The sequence below is a fragment of the Hemibagrus wyckioides genome, linkage group LG04 (genome assembly GCF_019097595.1).
Source record: "Hemibagrus wyckioides isolate EC202008001 linkage group LG04, SWU_Hwy_1.0, whole genome shotgun sequence".
Classification (NCBI taxonomy): Eukaryota; Metazoa; Chordata; class Actinopteri; order Siluriformes; family Bagridae; genus Hemibagrus; species Hemibagrus wyckioides.
Window position 1 is genome coordinate 26,695,319 of NC_080713.1, and position 15,886 is coordinate 26,711,204.

A 15,886-nucleotide genomic window follows, 5' to 3' on the forward strand; every position below is an offset into this window, starting at 1 on the left:
TTACACCGCTTGTCACCACCGCTTTCACCGCTTCTGTCACCGCTGTCACCGCCGCTTTCACCGCTTTCACCGCTTTCACCGCTTTCACCGCCGCTTTCACACCGCTTTCCGCTTTCACCGCTGCTTTCACCGCTTGTCACCGCCGCTTCACCGCTGCTTCACCGCTGTCACCGCCGCTTTCACCGCTTTGTCACCGCTCACACCGCTTGTCACCGCTGCTTCACCGCTTTACACCGCTTGTCACCGCTTTCACCGCTTCTGTCACCGCCGCTTTCACCGCCGCTTTACACCGCTTGTCACCGCTTTCACCGCCTTGTCACCGCCGCTTTCACCGCTGCTTTCACACCGCTTGTCACCGCCGCTTTCACCGCTGTCACCGCTGCTTTCACCGCCGCTTTACACCGCTTGTCACTGCCGCTTTCACTGCTTGTCACCGCTGCTTTTCACCGCCGCTTACACCGCTTGTCACCGCCTGCTTTCACCGCCGCTTTACACCGCTTTTGTCACCGCTGCTTACACCGCTTTGTTCACCGCTGCTCTCACACCGCTCTGTCACTGCCGCTCTTTCACCGTTTTGTCACCGCTCTTTCACCGCCGCTTCACACTGCTTTTGTCACCGCCGCTTCTCACCGCTCACTGTTTTTGTCACCGCTGCTTTCACCGCTCTTTCACCGCCGCTTTCACACCGCTTGTCACCGCTCTCACCGCTTCTTGTCACCGCCGCTTCACACCGCTTGTCACCGCCGCTCTCACCGCCGCTCTCACACCGCGTCTGTCACCGCCGCTCTCACACCGCTCTTCACCGCTCTGTCACCGCCGCTCTCACCGCTCTCTCACCGCCTCTCTCACACCGCCGCTCTCACACCGCCGCTCTCTCACCGCCGCTCTCACACCGCCTCTGTCACCGCCGCTCTCTCACCGTCTCTCTCACCGCCGCTCTCTCACCGCCTCTGTCACCGCCGCTCTCTCACAGTCTCTGTCACCGCCGCTCTCTCACCGCTGCTCTCACACCGCCTCTGTCACCGCCGCTCTCTCACCGCCGCTCTCACACCGCCTCTGTCACCGCCGCTCTCTCACCGCCTCTGTCACCGCCGCTCTCACCGCTTGTCACCGCCGCTCTCACCGCTTGTCACCGCCGCTCTCACACCGCCGCTCTCTCACCGCCGCTCTCACACCGCCTCTGTCACCGCCGCTCTCTTACCGCTGCTCTCACGTCGCTGCTCTCTCACCACCGCTCTCACACTGCCTCTGTCACCGCTGCTGCTCTCACCGCTGCTCTCACTGCTGCTCTCACCGCCGCTCTCTCTCTGCCACTCTCTTTGCCGCTCTCTCACCGCCACTCTCACTGCTGCTCACACTGCCTCTATCTCTGCTGCTCTTTCACCGCCGCTTTCACCGCCGAACTCTGTCCCCCGTTCTCACAGCCACTCACACCGCTGCTCTCACTGTCGCTGCTCTCTCTGCCACTCTCTCCGACACTCTCACCGTTGCTGTCACTGCGGGTCTCACCTCTGCTCACACCGCTGCTCTCTCCCCCTCTCTCACCACCGCTCTCACTGCCTCTCACACCACCGCTCTCTCACCGCCGCTGCTCTCACCGCTGCTTTCACACTGCCGTTCTCTCTCTCTGCCACTCTCTCACCGCCACTTTCACTGCTGCTCACACCTCTACTCTCACTGCTGCTCACACCACTGCTCTCACCGCCACTCTCTCACCGCTGCTCTCACCGCCGTTCTCTCTCTCTCTGCCACTCTCTCTGCTGCTCTCTCACCGCCACTCTCACTGCTGCTCACACCTCTGCTCTCACCGCCGCTCTCTCCACTGCTCTCTCACTGCCGCTCTCTCACCGCCGCTTTCACTGCCGAACTCTGTCCTCCGTTCTCACAGCCGCTCACACCGCTGCTCTCACTGTCGCTGCTCTCTCTGCCACTCTCTCCGACGCTCTCACCGTCGCTGTCACTGCCGGTCTCACCTCCGCTCACACCGCTGCTCTCAAATCTGCTCTCACCGCCGCTCTCTCCCCCTCTCTCACCACCGCTCTCACTACCACTCACACCACCGCTCTCACTGTTGCCGCTCTCACCGGCACTTTCACTGCCATGCTCTCTCCTCTCTCTCTGCCACTCTCACTGTCGCCACTCTCACTGTCGCCGCTCTCACCACCACTCTCACCACCGCTCTCACTGTCACCGCTCTCACTGCCACTCTCACTGTCGCCGCTCTCACTGTCGCCACTCTCACCGGTGCTTTCACTGCCATGCTCTCTCCTCCTCTCTCTCTCTGCCACTCTCACCACCGCTCTCACTGTCACCGCTCTCACTGCCACTCTCACTGTCGCCGCTCTCACTGTCGCCACTCTCACCGGTGCTTTCACTGCCATGCTCTCTCCTCCTCTCTCTCTCTGCCACTCTCACCGCCACTCTCACTGTCGCTCTCACTGTCGCCGCTCTCACTTTCGCCGCTCTCACCGTCACCGCTCTCACCACCACTCACACCGCCGCTCTCACTGTCGCCGCTCTCACTTTCGCCGCTCTCACCGCCGCTCTCACTGTCGCCGCTCTCACTTTCGCCGCTCTCACTGCCACTCTCACAGTCGCCGCTCTCACTGTCGCCACTCTCACCGGTGCTTTCACTGCCATGCTCTCTCCTCCTCTCTCTCTCTGCCACTCTCACCACCGCTCTCACCACGTCCCGCTCAGCTGGCGCTACTGTAGCCAGAACCACTGATCTGTTTCTACAGTCCCTGCGTCTCAGACACGACCTCTCCAGCGCCGAGGAGAGCGTTACTCTTCACTGAGCACACCAGAGACTCAGCCGGGATTACTGAAGCACCTGAGGCACAGAGGTGGAGGAGGAGGGTGTGGGTTTCATCATGGAGATCTTATTAAAGTTACAGAAGAAAGAAATAAAATAGAAAAAAAAAGTCAAAACTCTCAAAAACAAAACAAAAAAGAAACCTAAAAAAGCAAAAAGTAAACGAAAACTAAGACACTAATCAGGTTAAATCTGACAGAATTTTTAAAATAATAGGGAATTCTAAATTTGAAAAAAAATCTAGAACACTAATAACAAACAAAACTAAACAAACGAAGGAAAGCAACCCTACATTTAGAAATTTAAAAAATGTTTTTATCTGAAATTAGTTGGTTAATCTAACATGAAAATTATGAACAAACAAACAAAAACTAAAGAAAGTAAATAAAACTAAACAGAAACTAGGAAGAAAGCTTTTGAAAAAGATTTATTTCAAAGTTAAACAAATCCAGGGTCATTACCCATGTTGAAATGTACATGAAAACAAACAAACAAACAAACAAACAAATAAAAAATGCTCAATAGTGAAAACTAAACAAAGTGAATGGAAATTAAACAAAAGTATCAAGACTCTCTTGAATTCTATAAAAAATCAAAATAAATAAATTCTAATATTATTGACACTAACACGAAAGCCACAAACAAACAAGCAACTAAAAACAACATAATTTTTTTTTTTTTACCATAAAACAAATCTCAACAAAGTAAAGGAAAACTAAAGAAAAACAAGAGAGTTAAAATATTTCAATAATTTCTGGGAAAAAAAGGCTTAGTCATTGTTTTAGGAAACTAACTAAAAAAATAAACAAACAAACAAACAAACAATAATAAGCTGACATTAAAAACAAGTAAACAAACAAACAAACAACAACAATAATAATAAGCAGATATTTAAAAAAAAAACAACAACATGATAATCTGATATTAAAAACATACAACAATAATAAGCTGATTAAAAAACAAATAAACAAACAACAATAATAAGCTGATTAAAAAACAAGTAAACAAACAAAAATAATAAGCGGATTTTAAAAACAAACAAAGAAACAACAATAACAAGCTGATATGAAAAACAAACAAACATAAACAAACAACAACAATAAGCTGATATTTAAAACAAACAAACAAACAACAATAATAAGCTGATGTTAACAGCAAACATATAAACAAAAATAATACGTTTTGACAAATAAACAAACAACAATAATAAGTTGATATTAAAAAAACAAGCAGACAAAGAACAATAAGCTGATATTAAAAACAAACAAACAACAATAATAAGCTGACATTAAAGACAAATAAAGAAACAACAACAATAAGCTGATATAAAAAAACAAACAAACAAACAACAATAATAAGCTGACATTAAAAACAAATAAGCAAACAACAATAATAAGCTGATATTAAAACAAACAAATAAATAAACAAACAATAATAAGCTTATATTTAAAACAAATAAATAAACAAACAAACAACAATAATAAGCTGATATTGACAGCAAACAAAAATAATAAGCTTTGACAAATAAACAAACAACAATAAATTGATATTAAAAAACAAGCAAACAAACAACAATAAGTTGATATTAAAAACAAACAAACAAACAACAATAATAAGCTGACATTAAAAACAAATAAACAAACCACAATAAGTTGATATTAAAAAAACAAGCAAACAAACAACAATAAGCTGATATTTAAAAAAAACCCTAACAAACAACAATAAGATGATATTAACAACAAATAAACAAACAACTATAATAAGCTGATATTAAAAACAAACAAACAAACAAAAAATAATAAGCTGATATTAACAACAAACAAACAACAATAAGATGATATTAACAACAAATAAATAAACAAAAATAATAAGCTGACATTAAAAACAAATAAACAAACAACAATAATAAGCTAACATTAAAAACAAATAAACAAACAACAATAATAAGCTAACATTAAAAACAAATAAACAAACAACAATAATAAGTTGATATTAAAAACAAACAAACAAACAACAATAATGCCCCCCTGTAAAAGATAAGTAGCAGGAGATCTAGTGAGATCATCATGGAGGTGTTTTAGGGTTCATTTTAAACCCTGCTGTTGTCTCATAAAGCCTCGTCCCTGATCCTCTTCAGCACGCTGGTCTGGGATTGCTTTTAAATGAACATGAGTGTGTTATGTGATTAGTTTAACTGGTTACTCTCCCCAACACCCTCCCCCCAATTTGTTGCAGTTTAAGTATAGTATCATCATCCACAGAACTTTTTTCTTCAACATCTATGAAGCTAATGTAGCTAAGAAGGCCATGTTTTCCACAAACATCTGCCTTAAGCCACTTCTTTAGTAATGACTTTCGGTGGATGCCATCTTAGACAACCAGAAACTTTTCTGGCTAATTTGCATACCCAAGGGCCCGTGGCTGCCTGTTAATGTGGTGTATAATGTGCTTGTGATTTTTTGTTTTTAATGTAGCAAAGTGTTGTGTATTTGTCTGTGTTATTTTGGTATGTTTCGGTGTTTGTTAATGTTTTTTTTTTTTTTAGCTCTGCTGGTTTCAATGGCTAGTCAGTTTTGTGGCTAACGAACTAGCTGTCTAGAACTTAGTGCTGTCAGTCTGTTTACAAAAAGGATTTTAGTTGAGACTTTCATTAGGTGTTAGCAAACAACCAGACAACAAACACCGACTATCTGACTCTGTATATATTTTGTATAAAACTGTATTCGACTTTCCACAGTTCTGTCAGTTGCTTATGTCTGGGTTTCAGCTCATCGGGACCATTTAAAAAAACATTTTCTGGGTAATAATACAATTTTCCTGCTTTCACCGTTGTTTAAACAGAGTTTTGGCTCCACCTTGTGGTCAAACTGTGCAGCTACACTATTTACTATGAAGCTACAGTGACGCGTCAGAACCCTTGGGACTGACAAATAATTCTTCTACAACAACGAAATATCGTTTCTAAACAAATAATATATATAAATATGATAAATTATTTTCTTATAAACGAATTCACGTCTATAATTCGTCTATATTACTCGTTATAATGCGTTAGAAATACTAGCAAGGCAAAATGTTTACCCAAAGGATTCATCCGTTTCCACTGAATCACGCAGGAACTTTGTTGAAGATCCAATCAGAGGGAGAAGCCGGAAGTAGATACAGTCCTTAAGTGTAACATGTTTAGTGTAAAGTACAGTTTATGTGCTCATATTTACAGTAGCTGTGTGATATGACTATTAATAGGAATAATGGTGTACTTTAATTAGGAAATAAAATGAAAATAATTAAGATACGTTGATTGTAAATTTCCCATTGGGATGATTAAAGTATCTGTCTGTCTGTCCGTCCGTCTATCTATCTATCTATCTATCTATCTATCTATCTATCTATCTATCTATCTATCTATCTATCTATCTATCTTAATTGTCTCACAGCATACACAACAACATTGTTCAACATTACAAAAAGTGACTCATAAAACGAATAAGTAATAGTTTTTATTTACAAATTTAAAAAAGTATATATTTCTGTGATGCTGCTTTCTGACGATATCCCTTGTTGTTCACGTTCATGATTCAATTTCATGAGAGGGCAGCACTGTGTGGAGTTTCCATGTTCTCCCCGTACCTGAGTGGGTTTACTCCGGGTACTCCGGTTTCCTCCCACAGTCCAAAAACATGTACATTAGGTGGATTGGTAATTCTAAATTGCCCATAGGAGTGAGTGTGATTGTGTGTGGTTGTCTGTCTGTATGTGTGGCCCTGTGATGGACTGCTGACCTGTCCAGGGTGTACCCCTGCCTTTCACCCAATGTGTGCTGGGATAGGCTCCAGCAGAGCCCAGTGACCCTAATTAGGAATAAAGCGGGTATAGATGATGGATGGATGGATGGATAAATTTCATGACGCAAATGTAGACATTACTTAATTCTGCTGAATTTCATAAAAATATTCCACTTTTATATAAAAGCGAATGTTTTTAGTGGAATCACTGTACATAAGATAATAAGCTAGGATACGCAACACTATTCAGGTCAAATAAAAATAAAAATAAAATAGTAAAGAAGAAGAAAGCAGTTCCAAATAAACTGATCCTGCTGCATAATGTCTAAAAAAAACATACTGAGGGGAATATGTAATATACTGTATATCTCTTATTGAACTACGTATTTATTTCCCCATCTCCCCTTCTCGGACACGAAGCCATCCTCGGGTGGGTCGCGAGACTTAAAAAATGGGTCACCAATACGATTTAAGGAAAATATTTTAATGCAATTTTAATAATAAAAAAAAAAGAAGAAGAATAACTTTAAATAGAAAGACACTTAAAGAACCACTTTGACAGGCTTTAGTAGAGTTATATTAGTTGCATGTCTTTCATTTATTTTATGCTGAATATAAGCAGACGGAAGTCAAGAATTTTTATATAAAAGTAAATGATCTGTTCTGGATTAGCCTCTCCACCGAGTATACGATGCTGAGCAAAGCATGCATTTCATTGCTACTGCCTTTAAGCACTATCTATCTGTGCGAAACTGGATTCTCAGTTTTTAACCAAAATGAAGACGAAAGAAAACAAGTTGAATGCTTTTCAGGACATTCGTGTTGCCCTGTCGTCCTGGGGCCAGATTATGCAGAATATGCAGCCCCACCCTTCTCATTAAAGTAAGTTATGTACGCCCCCACACATGCTTGTATATATATATATATATATATATATATATATATATATATATATATATATATATATATGTGTGTGTGTGTGTGTGTGTGTGTGTGTGTGTGTGTGTGTATATATATATTTATATATATGTAAATCTGGTTGTATATATGTGGGTCGAATCAATTTAAAAAAGGAGTGTAGCTCTACATATCCTCCAGCAGTCGGAGTAGAACATCGCAGAAGATGAACATTGAAAGGAGATTTGTCTCCACCTAGAGGAGACACGCATGTACTGCATGCTCCAAATAGAAAGCGCTTTGAAGGCATAGTTTCACACTAAATTGAGCAAAATGAAGCTGTGGAGTTGTTAAATCTTTTCTTCATAAAGTTCAACCTGCTGTCATGGAGGTGAGAGGAAACCAGAAACACCAGGAGGAAACATGAGAAAGACAGGAAACTGAGCTCCGGCTCGAACCCTGGCGCGCTCATTTAAATACTAAACAGCAGAAAAGAAAAATAATAAAATGTTATTTTTGTAATTTAATGCATTATAGGTATTTGTTTATCTTGTGTTTTCTTTTTTAAATATATGACAAATGGGTTTATATATATATATTTTTTTAAAGAACAAAAGTTTACCGTAAGATTAATATGATTTTTTTGGTCTTCCTGCCTCGTATCTGTCTTTAACGCTTGCAAGGCAATATGGTGGCTTAAAAATGATACTGTCACAACAGAGATTGAAGCAGGTAGAAAAAGTTCTGCAAAAACAACAGAAAGAAAAAAAGCAATGCTGGGAACTTACAAAACATGGAGAGGGAAAACCAGCTCGGAATTTATAAAGAAGAAAAACACACAATAAGGAGCTGTTACAGGAAAGTTGTGCAAGTCTCAGATGTTTAGAAGCAGGACACTAAAAAAAGATGGGAGTGTGCATGACGTCACCCGAACTTGGGACAACATTGCGCTCGCGTGTCTCCGTCATTCAGCTCCGGTCGCGAGTCGCGCGCAGACAGCACGAGGGATCTCCGTAGAGGTGCGCGCGAGGATGTGGGGGTAAGTCACAGTGGACTGACTTTTGTTGGACTGCGATTAATAGTTTGCGTTCAGATTTTGAAGCTTCAGCGGCATTTACACAAGGAGGATATCATCGGAGCTACCAGCGGATTATGAGCTTTAAATCAACAACAACAACAACAACAACAACAACAAAGTGCACGTGAAGGTAAAGTTTATATGTTTGGATTTGGTTTAACATTTCTGTAACAAGAGTAAATCTCCGTTTGTAAACAATAACACTCTCAGAAATAAAGTGTACTCTTCCTTGAAGCAATCTTTATGTATCTTTCACCTTTAAAGGTGCTTAATTAGACCTTATTTACTGCTGAGGGATCTTTACTTTAAAAATAAACAATCACCAAGCACATATGTCTTTTCCATAAAAGATGCACGTTATAGATAAATATAAACGCTTCCTTCATGCACCTCCAGCAACCAGTATTTCTGAGTGATCAACTTTCCTGAGGTTTCCTGCAGGTTCCAGTTTGTCTTGTCACCTGGTTAAAGAGTAACTGGGTGAACTGCTGTGAACTTCTGAAGCGCATCGTGTGAGTTTAGAAAGAGTGGACCGATATTTGGTTAGGGCAGGCTAGTTTGTTTTAATGCATAAATCAAAAAAATAAAAATAAAAACAAGTCTCTTTTCCTCTCAGAAAGACTTTTCTGTACTTTTCCGCTTTAAAGATAGTCCTTAAGATCTGGTTATGTACCTTAAATTATTCATAAAGGTGTAAGATACATACTAAGAATGTACATGTCCCCTAGTCTTTATTTCTATTTGTGCTATAGACTTATGAATATTCATTTAACAAGACTTTTTGCTCCAGGGAACTCTATCTAGTTAATAAATGATTGGAGAAAGTAACAGGAAACTGCAGTTCGCTGCTTGCAAATTAATCTTGTCTTGGTTTCTCTTCAGACCGCAATGTTTGAACAGTGACCCTACTATGGATTTTAGCAACGAGGTCGATCTTTCCAACAACAACATCATCGCTCCTCTGTGGAAAAAGCGTGCCACGGACCAGGTCTTGAACGGCAACCTGAAGCCCAAACCGAGACCTTTGAGTCATCAGATAGACGGTGTGCTCATGACCGATTTCCCCGTGGAGGACAAGTGCTCTTTCACCCTCACGCAACCTGCAGAGAAGATCCCCACTCCACAAGGAACCATGGTGGTCAAACATGTTTTGAACAAACCTGCCCATAAGACTCGTGTTGTAAGGAGCATTAGCATTGGGCATCTATCCAGTGGGCGCTTTTCTCTGGCTAGGTTCAGATCAGAGAATAATAATGCATCTGTGGACAGTAACCAGGCGACTAAAACCACAAAAACAAACGGTTTGAGCAAAAAGGAGACCAAAAGAGATCGTGATCCTCTGAAGCGTCTGTCCAACCCATTTACCCTCATCTCCCAGAGAGAGCAGATTGTTTTTGCGGACTCATCCCCGAAATCAGATAGACGAACCCCACAGAAATCAGGCTCTCCCTCCCAGAATACCCCTTCACAGCATTCTTCTCCAGTCACTCTTCGGAATTCTTTGTCTCCCAGCAGTTCCATGTCTAGCACTCGCTCCCTTTCTTCATGCTCTTCTTCCTCATCCTCTGTTCCCAGCACCCCATCCGAGCCCTTTACCCCTCAATCCCTGTCTCCATCCGAGGGCAGCATGGTAACTCCAGTTTTACGCCAGTCCTCAAGCTCCTCCCAAGGGTCCGAAGTCAAGTCACCCCTTCCCAGTACGGTCCTCAGTACGCACAGCCCTGTCGCGTTAAAGATGGGCACCCAGCAGCTCATTCCTCACAACCTGGCATCTGAAAAACGACTAGGAAAAACCAGCCAGACTGGGGGGTCGACAGATCCGTCCAAACGCTCCCTCCGTGCCCGCAGCATGGTGGAGAGTGGCTCCTACTTCTCCAGCAATAAAAATGTTGAAGATGCGGAAGGTGATGATGCTCCAGGGCTGTTTAGGAGGGGCCTGAGGTCCACGTCATATCGCAGGGCTGTGGTCAGTGGTGTAGAACTGGATGTCCCAAACCTACTAAAAGAAGTCACAGAGGTGAAAGAAGGACCCAGGAGTCCACGACCTTTCAAAAGCAAAGTGAGTGCAGCTTTAATGATACATCTAACATAAGACCAACTAACCTGATAGTAAATAAACTTTTAAAGGCTTATCAGTTTTAGCCTTCTGAAGGGTTTCTACCTGAAATGAAATGAAAACCCATGTTGTTGGGTTGTATGCATAACGTATTACCCCATTTAGACAGGTTTGAATAATGTGGAACCTTTCTAAATCAGGAAGTAATCTACATTACCCTTTGAGGACTTTCCCAGCTAGTCCTCTATCTTTCCTAACTTGAAAGATAGACCTGATTAGTTAGCTTTGGACTCCTTTATTTTAATTGAACAACCACTGATGTAGGGTTCAACATGAAACTTTTTGTCCCAGACGGACAAATCAAATATACCTTTGAGGGTGCTAGATAGCACCTTGTGCATGGTTCTAGAGTCAGAGAAAATCTACAGTTCAAGCTAGAGGCCATAAGTTGTAGTCACTAGTCTAAACTAGAACCCTGCAACTAAAAGAGTTCCAAGTGTTTTTAGCAAGACACAAATCCTAAACTATCTAAAGAACCCTTGAAGAACTATCAAAGAGTACACCATAGATGGTACAAACCTTAAAATCTGACTTGTATCCTTTGAAAAAACTAGTATTATTGGATAGCTTGATGTATGTATGCAAGTAGCCTAAAAAAGTAAAAGTTCATATGCTGACCATAAGCTGCAAAAAAAATCCTCCCTAATCCAAAGCATAAATCTTTTCAACAATATACCAAATCATATGACTAGAAGTATGTCTGTAACAGAACATTTTGTCATCAGGCTCAATAACACTTGACCATTACCTTCCTGAAATATGAACCTGTGCATTGTTTTAGTAATTGTGATGTGAGCACTGAGCTGATGGTAGTTATGGCTTTGCTGATATTTTATTGTGTTCTGTTTTATATTTTATGGTCATTATACAATGTGTAACACGACAAGACACATGATTTTTCTGTTCTGGTGCCCAGCTGACTGTCCTTCACATCTTCACACATAGACTTTAGCCTAATCTCTTCAACAAACACTGATACACACTCTTAGATTATTCGCACTAATAGTCAATGTGGCAAAAAATATATCCTGATACTGTAGAAACATTTCTAAAACATACAATATGCGGCATAGATCATTCAATTTCGGTAATTATATTCCGTCATCATGCTGCCAGCTAATCAGCAGACAGTCTTGTGCGCTTATATTGTTGAGATCTTTAGACTCTGTCTGATTTCCTTATCTAGAAAGATAACAGCACTTCCATAACTCATGCTAGATGACAAAACATGTTGCTAAATACAGTGAACAACGAAATATGAGGGATTGGATACAGAACCATGTCATTAAACAGATTTTTTTGTCCAATTACATTTACAGCATTTGGCAGACACCCTTATCCAGAGCAACTTACATTTTATACAACTGAGTAATTCAGGCTTGCTCAAGGGCCCAGCAGTGGCAGCTTGGTGGACCTGGGCTTCCAACTCATAACCTTCCGTGCAGTAGTCTAACACCTTAACCACTACGCTACCACATCCCCATGTGTGATGTCTAAGAATAAGGAGCCACAGCAATGGAGGACGTTGTTGTTTTTAGGAGCTGTAACATCCTCAGATTAGCTCAGACAGATGCTTCCAGAGTGTATAAAGGGGTCATCGAGGGCACAGAGTTGAAAGGGTAGAAATGGACCATGTTCGCTAACGTCCATCTGACAAACCAGTGTGACCAGAAGAGCTAGCTTGTAATGTTGAAATCAGCCAGGTTTTAATTGTGTCATTGGTCTTATTGAAGCTAATGCTGTTAATGAAAAGTTTTGGCTTTGTCTAACGCACACACACAGCTCTCTGAATGAACGAGGAACCCTTAGTATAACCTTAAAACTAACTGACCATTATTAGCAGGTTTTTAGAACATTTGTGCCTGTGTAGCTACTTCCTCTCTAAACACAACAGTAACAAAACACACCAATACTGATATGAACTAGCTGGATTACTGAAATGACCTCATGCTAGCTGTTGTCCATTACCGACTGATGATTTGTTAGCTTTTGAAGATGTTATTTGACAGAGCAGATCAATGGCTAATTGTTAGCTGATGTTTTCTGCAGAGTGGAGGAAAGAAGAAGAAACTACAGACCCAGAGGACATTTGACAGTGAAGGTAAGACTTGCTACTCAATCTCTTATGACTGTTATGAACACAAGCTCTGAAATTTATGCTACAGCAAAAATAGCTACTGTAACTTCCTAGCAGAAAAGCTGATACAGTGAAAAGGAAAGGATGTGTGGGAGCAACAACATGTTTATTTATGGGTGTGGTTGCTTTCATTTTGTGTTATCTCGGTGTACTCTGACCTGTGAATTTCCGAACCTCTAACATAGTTGAAACGTGTTGCTTGGTGAACATTTAACATACTGCCAATCTAATCTACTGTCCAAAGTAAACTTTTACTTAATTAAGTAGCAGATTTATGCTGTTAGCATCGAGTTAACCCAACCCATGTGGTTCTTGTGGTAAAATTCTTGTGGTTTCATGTTTCATGTCAGTAATACAGGCAAACCTTCAAATAATACAGAAGCACAAGATGTTTTTGATGGTTTGTTAATTAATTATTATTGATAATAATTGCAAAAAAATTGCATAATTATTGCAAATGGAAACTGAAAGGTTTCAGGTATCATGCTCAAGGAAATGATAAGAAAGATATGTACGTGTATGTGCTTCTGTACTCGTCTCACTATTGTTGTTGTTCCCAGTGTCCAGGTTGTGATTTTTTAGCTTGAAAGACGTCACTGAACATCTTCCTTCTACCTTCTAGCTACGTTCACTGACCATCTTTTAGAAACTGTAGATAATTCCATATGTATATATTCATCCTCTACCTCATTCATCATTGGAAATGGATCAACATTGAGCAGATATTATCTGTGTAAAAACCTGTTGTTACTTCAGCGGAAGCCTGGCAAACAGCCAAATTAGATCGAGTACAACTGAATAATTGGCCAAATGTTTTTTTATTTCTGCTTGTAACATATTTTAACGCCTATTTTTTTGCCTTACCGGAATTCCTGAAAACGTGTAAAAAGCCGGTTAAACAGCCACAAAATACACAAAAAAACATGACTAACACCTTGCTAGCTATGAGTGAACATGATGCTATGATCCACTCATTTTATAGCCACGTGTCACTGAGAAAAGAAAAGATCTAATCAGTTCACTTTGTAGTCAGATTCTAGCTACCAGGTTCACGTCTCCTTCCTTCCTTCCTTCCTCCACTCCTTCTGTCCTTAATTCGTTCTTTCAGTTTTTCCCTCCTTCCCTCCTTCCTTCCTTCCTTCCTTCCTTCCTTCCTTCAGTCTTTCCTTCCTTACTTCTTACCTTCCTTCCAACACCTTAACCCCTGAGCTACCACACCCCCTCCATCAGAGCCCTTGTAGGTTGTAGCTGATCATTCTGGGCTGTAAGTATTCCCTGGTTTGAGGAAGCTGTTTGTTAATACTCTCACAATGTCCACATAGATTAGTTTCATACACCATTCTATCATTTTCATTCACTTCATTACTGAAATCTGTTTCGCTGTGGCTTTTGTTTTTGTTCCTGCAATCAACACTTTCCCCACAAACAGCCACTCCACACTGCCGGCATCGTTTCTATGACAAACATTGTCAAGGTTCTTAACCACTTTGTTTCCTTTACCCAAACAATGCGGCGTAAGTTTTCAAACCACATCATGTAGCTGATTATTTTCTCTGTGTTCATGATTCTGCACAACGCAGCACACTTTAAACCACTGTTATGACATGTTTCCCCACCAAGGGCATGCTTTACGAAGATTTATAGAACAGGTAGAACAACAGCATTCATATAATAGTTGTGAACGGTGACAAAATCCAATCTGGCAACCCAGCAATTAGAATTCTAACAATGGATCTGCTTAAGCATATATATTTTTGTGTGTTTATTTTCTACAGAAGATGAAGTTCTGTATCAGAACTACCAGGAGAAGGCCCTGCACAACGACTCGGACGAGGACGCCGAATCCAGACAGCCCAAAGCAGACGAGAACATCGTGGTGCAGTACAGACCCATCCGGACGTCCTGGAGTCAGCTCAGTGTGGTGAGACACATTTGAACACATCATGAATCCAGAAACCAGGTTTAGAGTATCGGTGAGTGATACGGTCAAAATATCACGCCATGTCGTCGCATCACAGCTCCAGGGCTCGATCCTCAACTCAGGTTTCTGTCTGGGTGGGTGGAGTTTCACATGTTCTCACTGTGTCCACGTGGGTTTCCTGTCAGGGATCCGATTTCCTCTGGGAAAGTCTTAGAATCCCATTCAACCCTGTCCAGGATCAAGCAGTGCATTGCTTTATTTGGAGTTTAAATCTGGGGTATAGTCATTTTTAAGGAACGTTTACAACCGTAACATTTTCCTCATATCATCTGCTTGTCTTTTTTAGAACAGTGGAGTTGTAGATGTTTGTAACAATCTCAATGTAATATCCATATATCCTCACACCCATACACACAAACCCTCATACTGCAATCCTGTCATCCAGCAACACCAACCACCTCACCACCCAAAGGATCACACACACACACACGCACACGTACACTATACACACACGCACACAAATCAGTGTGTGTTTATAATTCAGCATGTACTTATGCCCATGCAAGAAGAAACATAGTGGTGGAGTTAAGGAATGCTGGGGCTATGAGGAATGTGGTTCAGTCCGGTCACACGGGAGTCCCAATCATAACCGCCCTGAGAGAGAGAGAGAGAGAGAGAGAGAGAGAGAGAGAGAGAAGGAGACATAAAGGGACATGGAGAGAAAGAGAGAGAGAGACTTATAGAGACATGGAGAGGAAGAAACATGGAGAGAGAGAGAAAGAGAGGGAGAGAGAGAGAGAGAAACATAGAAAGAGAGAGAGACATAAAGAGACATGCAGAGAAAGAGCCATGGAGAGAGAGAGAGAGACCTGGAGGGAAGGGAAAAGGCAGAGACAGAGAGAGAGAGCAAGAGAGAGACATGGAGAGGAAGAAACATGGAGAGAGAGAGAGAGACAGAGAGAGACATAAAGAGACATGAGACATAAAGAGACAGACAGGGGAACAAATGGAGAGACAGAAAAACAAACAGACAGAGAGAGAGAGAGAGAGAGAGAGAAAGGTGGAGAGGAACATCTGAAGACAGACAGAAAGAGTGGGAGAAACATGGAGAGAGAGAGAGAGAGAGAGAGAGAGAGA

The 15,886-nt window shown here is 41.7% G+C and overlaps 1 protein-coding gene across 1 annotated transcript in view; it reads left to right on the plus strand.

Moving 5' to 3' along the window:
- The first annotated feature begins 8,442 nt into the window (after positions 1-8,442).
- Positions 8,443-15,886, plus strand: part of LOC131351833 (rho guanine nucleotide exchange factor 26-like) — a 56,498-nt gene continuing 49,054 nt past the window's right edge. The window contains exons 1-4 of the mRNA XM_058387457.1: positions 8,443-8,705; positions 9,458-10,634; positions 12,741-12,792; positions 14,604-14,749. Of these exons, the coding sequence (XP_058243440.1) occupies positions 9,486-10,634; positions 12,741-12,792; positions 14,604-14,749 (1,347 nt within the window). The 5' untranslated portion in view covers positions 8,443-8,705; positions 9,458-9,485. The remainder of the gene's footprint in view (positions 8,706-9,457; positions 10,635-12,740; positions 12,793-14,603; positions 14,750-15,886) is intronic.